This window comes from Austrofundulus limnaeus, unplaced genomic scaffold, assembly GCF_001266775.1.
Source record: "Austrofundulus limnaeus strain Quisiro unplaced genomic scaffold, Austrofundulus_limnaeus-1.0 Scaffold39, whole genome shotgun sequence".
NCBI classification, from domain to species: domain Eukaryota; kingdom Metazoa; phylum Chordata; class Actinopteri; order Cyprinodontiformes; family Rivulidae; genus Austrofundulus; species Austrofundulus limnaeus.
Genome location: NW_013952441.1, coordinates 2,735,817 through 2,743,144, shown reverse-complemented (window position 1 = coordinate 2,743,144; position 7,328 = coordinate 2,735,817). Strand labels below are relative to the sequence as shown.

At 37.7% G+C, this 7,328-nt stretch overlaps 1 protein-coding gene across 1 annotated transcript in view; it reads right to left on the bottom strand.

The window, feature by feature from the left end:
* Nucleotides 1-1,718: 1,718 nt before the first annotated feature.
* The window catches only part of LOC106516662 (5-hydroxytryptamine receptor 3A), a 10,825-nt gene continuing 5,215 nt past the window's right edge, over nucleotides 1,719-7,328 (bottom strand). Inside the window, exons 5-10 of the mRNA XM_014007132.1 lie at nucleotides 5,920-6,089; nucleotides 5,678-5,838; nucleotides 2,861-3,071; nucleotides 2,636-2,788; nucleotides 2,314-2,396; nucleotides 1,719-2,157 (exon numbers count right to left, since the gene is read on the bottom strand). Coding sequence (XP_013862586.1) covers nucleotides 1,939-2,157; nucleotides 2,314-2,396; nucleotides 2,636-2,788; nucleotides 2,861-3,071; nucleotides 5,678-5,838; nucleotides 5,920-6,089 — 997 coding nt within the window. The 3' untranslated portion in view covers nucleotides 1,719-1,938. The remainder of the gene's footprint in view (nucleotides 2,158-2,313; nucleotides 2,397-2,635; nucleotides 2,789-2,860; nucleotides 3,072-5,677; nucleotides 5,839-5,919; nucleotides 6,090-7,328) is intronic.

The window sequence follows — 7,328 nt, the reverse complement described above, 5'->3', positions numbered from 1 at the left end:
TTGTTAAAACTGACTTCATCAGTACCCTTTCTAAAATACAAAAATGTATACATTCGCCAATTCACTGAACTTATTACAGCTTTAACATAGTTCACCAAGCACAACTTTGTATTTTTTCACATGACATAACAGGCTGTCCTAATTTATGATAAATAACTCTCAACTTAGATTTTCTTGTTTGAGAAGTATACTTTCGCATTCAGTGATGTGATGTGTCAACCTCTTCTTGGTCACTGGGGGCTGTCTGCTGCAATTTATCCCTACTGCCCACCCTCTCTGGTTGTACGTCATCCTCCAGTGCTGCATCCACTTCCTCACCCTGACAAGGTTGTTGCCCTGTTCCATCATCATCCATCCATTCACTTTGCATTTTCCTGTCATAAAGAGCCTTCCCACTCATCACCTGCTGTTCTGGATGCCTGCTGATATGCCTACTCATTCTTGCCCTCCGTTTCTCTGCATAGTCCTGGTAAGATAAGCTTTGGTCACCTGCACTGAGACCAAACATGAGATYAATGGGGAGCCTGGGTTGGCGACCAAATGAGAGGAAATATAGCTTCACTGCAGGTGCAATTGCATGCATGGACCACTTTTGCTAGTGAAGATTTCCAGTCTGCTTTCTCCACTTCTGGCAAAAGCAGCATCCTGTTGAAACTCTCCACTTGGCCGTTCCCCTGAAGGTGGTATGGCAGTGTTGAAAAAAGCTTATTTTTTAAACTCCTTCCCCTGGTTATGATGTAGTTTTGTGGGGAAACCAAACATTGGTCCAAAATCATCCAATACTTTGTCTACAGCTGTTTTGGCTGCTTTGTTTCTGCAGGGATAAGCCTGGGCGAACCGTGTGAAATGGTCCATCACCACAAGGATGTATTCATACCCTCCTCTGCTGCGTTCCTTCAGATGTAAGATATCAATGGAGACTAATTGAAAAGGGTATGTAGTGATTAGGGGTGCAGCAATACATGTACCCGKATCGAACCGTTCAATACAGTGCTTTAGGTTCAACACAAACTTGTATCGAACAACACAGATTTTTTACATTTATTTTATCAACTTGTCTTCTGAAGATGCTCTGTGTTAAAGGCTCAGTGGATCTGTGTGCGACTACTCCACCTGCATTGTCGAGTGCAGATCCACAGAGAAACTTGTTGTTTCAGCAACATTTAATTTAAAAACTGTACTTTTGAGGTCAAACAAATGTTCATAATTAATTTAAATAAATTACAAGTTAAAAAGGGCTTGGATGTTTCTCTTTTTTGTATCGAAAAAATATCGAACCGTCAGACTAAAATATTGAAYTGAATCGAATCGTGAATTTTCAGTATCGTTGCACCCCTAGTAGTGATGTTTGTCAGAAATCAGTTTGTTTCATCCAATGACTGAAGTCCAGGGTGAAGATTTCTTTTCTGCAGCTGATTTGAAATCTAAAAGAAAAAACAAACCTTTTTCATGTATTTTCCCTCCTCGTAATTCAATTCATTTAAAAAAATGGTACTAATCCCAAAAGGAAATTCAGTGTTGTCGTAACTCAAATTATGATTATATTACATTGATATTTATGCTTTTAGAGGAATACATAGATATATATGTATAAATAAATATTAATAAATAGGAATTCTGGAGGCTGATGTTTCAGCTTCTTATACAACTCTTCTAATAAATAACTCCTGYACTTTCAGAGCAAATATATGAAAAAACAAGCATTTCATATAGTTTGGAAACAATTTTCTTCAAACAAACAGTATATTCATGCCTAATGAATTATTACATTTTGAATCTGAAATGCTAATTCACATTAAAGTTGTTTATGATACAAAACAAAAACCTGCATTTCTAAAAGCACAACCCAGCATCATTTTTACGTTTATTCAGCAACATTCCTGCGTTAAGAAACGACATGCTCRTGTGGATCTGCGGCAAATTTTGTTTCCAACATTGTTAAGCTTTCCATTCCATGAAGATGAAGGATAAAAAGAGCAAAACGGTGACGAAGTAGAAAACGAAGAAAGCGCTGTTGATTTTCTTTGCCCAGGATACAGACTTCCTCTTCTCCTCTTTGCAGCCGAGATGTAAACAAGCGATTTTCTGCAGCTTCTTCAACTCGTCCAGGATCAGCAGCAACACGTGAGACTCTCCTGACTGGACGATGTGGTTCACCTGCAAACAGATATTTTTATTCCAACCCTTCAACAAGACACAACTAATTTCAGTCCCACTATTTTGTCTCTAGGTTAATATAAAGCTGTAAATCACTCTTTTATTAACACACAGAAAATGTAATATTTGTATAAAACTGTGCACGTAATGCTGTACCTCTTCAGCAACACGCAGGAACTCGTGCTGCTTTTTGCTTTTAGTCATTCTGCAGATGCAAGAACAGCCAGTTTCCTTTTCACCTTTTGTCAACACAGAAAAAAGGTCATTAACAGTGATACACGTTAAAAACGTGCAGAGTGTTTGGAAGACTTAAGCTTAGCATTTTAAAAGAGCCGTATTGGTTTTGTTTAAATGCAAAGTCATTATAATGATCTGTCAATCACACATTAAGTCACTGTACTAGATTAAAAAACTGAAACTTGATCTTTAGGACTAAAATATTTCATTATATATTTCAGATACATCATGTAACTTTCACCTGTATTGCAGGTCTCAGTCTGGACAAGTTTAGGTTTGTCATCTTCGATGTCCTGAAACTCATCTTTAGAGTCTTTTTCCAGCAGATATGTGATCAAAATTGTCTCCAAAAGACTGAACAGCATCAAACCAAAAATCACGATGCAGTAGGTCGCTGAAAGTAGGAAACACGGCATTAGGACTGTTCATTTCAGAAGTTCACTGTTGCTTAAGTAGGCATTTCTACCAATGAGAGGAGTCCTGTTGGACATGGAGGGCAGGATGTCRTTCAGGATGAGCAGCAGGACAGAGATGGCCAGCAGCACCGTGACTTTGAAGCTCAGCTTCTCCCCTCCGTGGTCAGGGATATAGAAGGAGGCAAGATCCAGAGCCAGGAAGAACAGGATGGGCAACAAGAAATTTATGACGTGGAGGAGGGGTCTCCTCTTTATGGTAACCTGGAAAAACAGACAACAGGGGTAAATAGTGTACCTTGATTTATGCTCATTCTCAATTTAGCCCTTTGCTCACAAGGGTTCCATAATTATTTTGGAGGAGTTTCATATCTGTAAGAGTGATTAACATATTAGACAAATTCCATTCCTTTCCAACAACTACTCTGTTTAATTAGATGTATTTTAGTGTATCATCACTGACATTATCATCTGTCTTTCCTCACAATGATAAAATAAATCAGTATGATAATTCTACCACACAACGTATATGTACATACTGAAGGGAAGGAGAAGAGGTACAGTATACTGTAAGTGCAAAATCTGCAATTTCCTAAACAATTTCAGCAACTGCAACCCCAATTTCAATTAAATTGGTATGTTATGTAAAATACAAATAAAAACAGAATACTATGATTTGCAAATCCTTATATTCAAGTGGTTACGTTATGTGTTCAAATGGATCCTTAATATTTTTTTGCAAAAATTCATTCATTTTGAATTTGATGCCTGTAACACATTCAAAAAACTGAAACAGAGGTATATTTACATCCCCTTTTCCTTTTAACAACACTCAGTAAGCGTTTGGGAACTTAGGACAGTAATTGTTGAAGCCACGCTGTTGGAACACGTGCAGAATGTGGCTTGGCATTGGTTTGCTGAAAAAGGCAGGACGTCCTGAAAAAAAAAAAACATGGCTTGAATGGCAGCATATGTTGCTCCAAAACCTGTATGTAGCTTTCAGCATTAATGGTGACTTCACAGATGTGGAAGTTGACCATGTCATAGACATTAATACACTCCCATACCATCAGAGAGGCCAGCTTTTGAACTTTGTGCTGATAACGATCYGGACGGTTCTTTTTCTCTTTGGACCAGAGGACACAATGTCCATGATTTCCAAAAACAATTTGAAATGTGGACTTGTGAGACCACAGGACACTTTTCCACTTTGTATCAGTCCATCTCAGATGAACTCAGGTCCARAGAAGCCGGTGGCGTTTTTGGGTGTTGGTATCTGGCTTTGATTATGTATGACAAAGTTTTAACTTGAACTTTTAGATGTAGGGATGAACTGTGTTAATTGGCAACAATTTTCTTAAGTCTTCCTGAGTCCATGTGGTAATCTCTGCTACAGAATGATGTTGGTTTTTAAAGCAGTGCCACCAGAGGGATCAAAGGTCGCAGGCATTCAATGTTGCAGCCTTGCTGCCAAATTTCAGATGTGAATCTTTTGATGATATTATGGACCGTAAATCATGAAATCCCTAAATTCCTTGCAATTGTATGTTGTGAAACATCATTTTTAAACTGTCGGACTATTTGCTCACACAGTTTTTTGCAAAGTGGTGAACCTCAGTCCATCCTTGCTTGTGAATGACTGAGCCTTTTGGGTATGCTCCTTTTATACCCCACCTGCTTCCAATTAATCTGTGGAATGCTCTGTAACTCTGCATTATGTAATAATGTAATAAAATGTATCTTCAAAATGTAGTAAACCCGCACTAAAACCACAATATGTAATAAATTACTCAAAATGGAATAAAAGTCTTCAGCACATTCTCAGCCACATTATGTAACAGTATTACATTTTGGTTGGTCTTTTTTGAAATTATAATGTAATAGAAACTATGTCAAAGAAACAAAAATGCAGCAAAACAAAGACTAGGAAGAGGGTGAGGTCAGTGAAAGTATTTTTTCATTTTTTTCATGAAGATGAACAGAAGGTGAAGTGACACTGACTGTAAAYGTGATTCACATTTATTTTAAGAAATTAAAATAAATTTTAATGTATTTATTTTTAAACRCAGCAGGAGCGTTGTGATTGACGGTGTGTCACATTGTGCGTGTTGTTCCTCGGCTGAGACAGATGCACTGTTTTTCTGCACCATGCGCATTGTGCTGGTTAATACAAAGGAATCTGGCCATGAATAGGCAACTAAATTATAAGTTTGGCATTTATTAACCAAAGTTTCAAAGATTTAAATATTTAGTATCTAACATGACCATTATTACAAGGGTATAAACCACCATATTTTGTAACAAGCAACACAAAATGTAATAATGTTATTACATAATGCGGCTGAGAGACGTATTACCTATTACATGCGATTTTAGTGCGGGTTTATTACATTTTGAAGCCAAAATTTATTACATTATTACATAATGTGGCGTTACATGCTTCAAACAGGTGTTTTTAAGCATTCCTCAACTTTCACAGTCTTTTGTTGCCCATGTCCCAGCAGTTTTGGAACATGCAGGCATTAAATTCAAAGTGAGAGAATGTTTTCAAAGAAACAACAAAGTTTATCCATTTGAATATTAATCACTGTACAGTGTCTTTGTGGTGYATTCAACTGAGTATAGGTTGAAAAGTATCGGCAAATCGTTGTATTCTGTTTTTATATTTATGTTCATATTATTCCAAGTTCATTGGAATTGGGGTGATAAGTTTTAATAACCCAAACAACCCTTCAGAGAACCTAATTTCTTGATTTCATTGGACCCCACTGTGGAGAAAGATCTCCAGTTTTCTATGCTGCTGATCTAAAAAGTACCAGATTTGATTTTTTGGAGATTGTTGTGTTTTTCTTCTCAGCTTTGTTGCCTACCGAGTATGTAAGCAAACCCCAACTTTTATTCTGGAAGATGACATTGGAGGCATTGATGGACAGCTGCAGGAACTCCCACTCTCCCTGAGTCTTCATCAACTCTCGGGAAAATTCTGTGGCCCGAGAGGAGTTTGAGAAAGGAAAAAACTGCATTTCATCTACTGTGGAGGGAGGGGGAAAAAGAAAATAAGGGCGCAAATCTTTGAAAATAACAAGTGGTCACAATTCTGATTGAAACTCACTGCTGTGTAGTGAAGAACCAATGGTTATGCTGCATTCCTGAGTGTCAAAGGGGAACTTGTGGACGTCCATCTTGCAGGTGCTCACCACCCGCATTTCTTCTTCAGAAGACACTGTCCCGTCGTAAGACACCATTAGGTATGGTCTCTGAGGGGAGTCGTTCTTCTCTGTCCTGACACACACACACACACACACACACACACACACACACACACACACACACACACACACAGAAGTGTTCTGTTTTTACATCTATAATGAACTAAATCAACAGATCTGGTACTTTCTGCTCAGAACATGTTACTGTATGTGTGTTTGCTCAATGTTACACTGACGAGACAATAAAATATGTTATGTGTACTTTGATAAAAGTTGCAAACAAACAAGGGACACACAGGCTCAGAAAAAATGAAGAAAAAAAATCCCTTCCACTCAACTCAGAGTMAATTCTCTGGACTCAAATGTGACAMAAAAGTTTTCTTCTGCAGTCAAGGGATTTGTTGRTACTTCCTCACCATTTTAAATGTAGCTCTCTGGTTATTTCTAGTAAGATTAATAAATGATTTATGAAAGTTGGAAGAGTTTTGGTGTGTAAAGAGTAAGAAAAAGTAAGTGCAAGCTGAAGGTGGCAGCCTTCTAAATCAGAGATTCTTAACCCTTGGGCCGCAACCCACAATCGGGCCACAATYGCCACCTTGAAGGCCTCAAAARAAAATTYGGTTTTTCATCTGTGGACCATTACAGCAGAGAAGAGTGTAACTGGAGTCACTAAGTAGGAGTTTCTTGTTTTGTGGGAGGAGTTTTTCCAAGACATGATTGGTCTGTTTGACTTTTGTTAAAGATGTGATTGGTTGCTGAGGGAAGCTGGGAGTAGCTTTGTAGAAACGACAAGGATGCACATATATTTTTTAAATATAAATTTTAATTTTAGTCAGAACTTGAGACAAGAAAGTTCTAGAAATAAGTCAATAAATCATATTTACATGTTTACAATAATTACCATTACTTCCTTATCTAAGTTGCCCTGAAAGACATGTCAATCCAACTAATCACAGTTTTGCCAAGCTCCGCCCACACACTAACTCCACCAATCAMATTTAGGACAAACTCCACCCACACAACAAGGAACTCCCCTACTGCAGAGGGCCCCTTGATGTCATACTTTTTTAAAGTTGTTAAACATCGGAGTGGTGCACTACTGCTGCTAGTGGTGAAATAGTGTAGTGCAACTCAATCGTTTGGTTTAACAACTTTTTTTAAATACGTAGAAAAAAAATCTTAATCATCCGCTAGCAGTTGTTAGAGAAATGGCAACATTTTAAACAAAAAGTAGAAGGCAAAAAAAAAAAACTGACAAATAGACCAAAGTTGGATGTATGTGGACTTTTTCAAATATCGTTAGATACGGGAC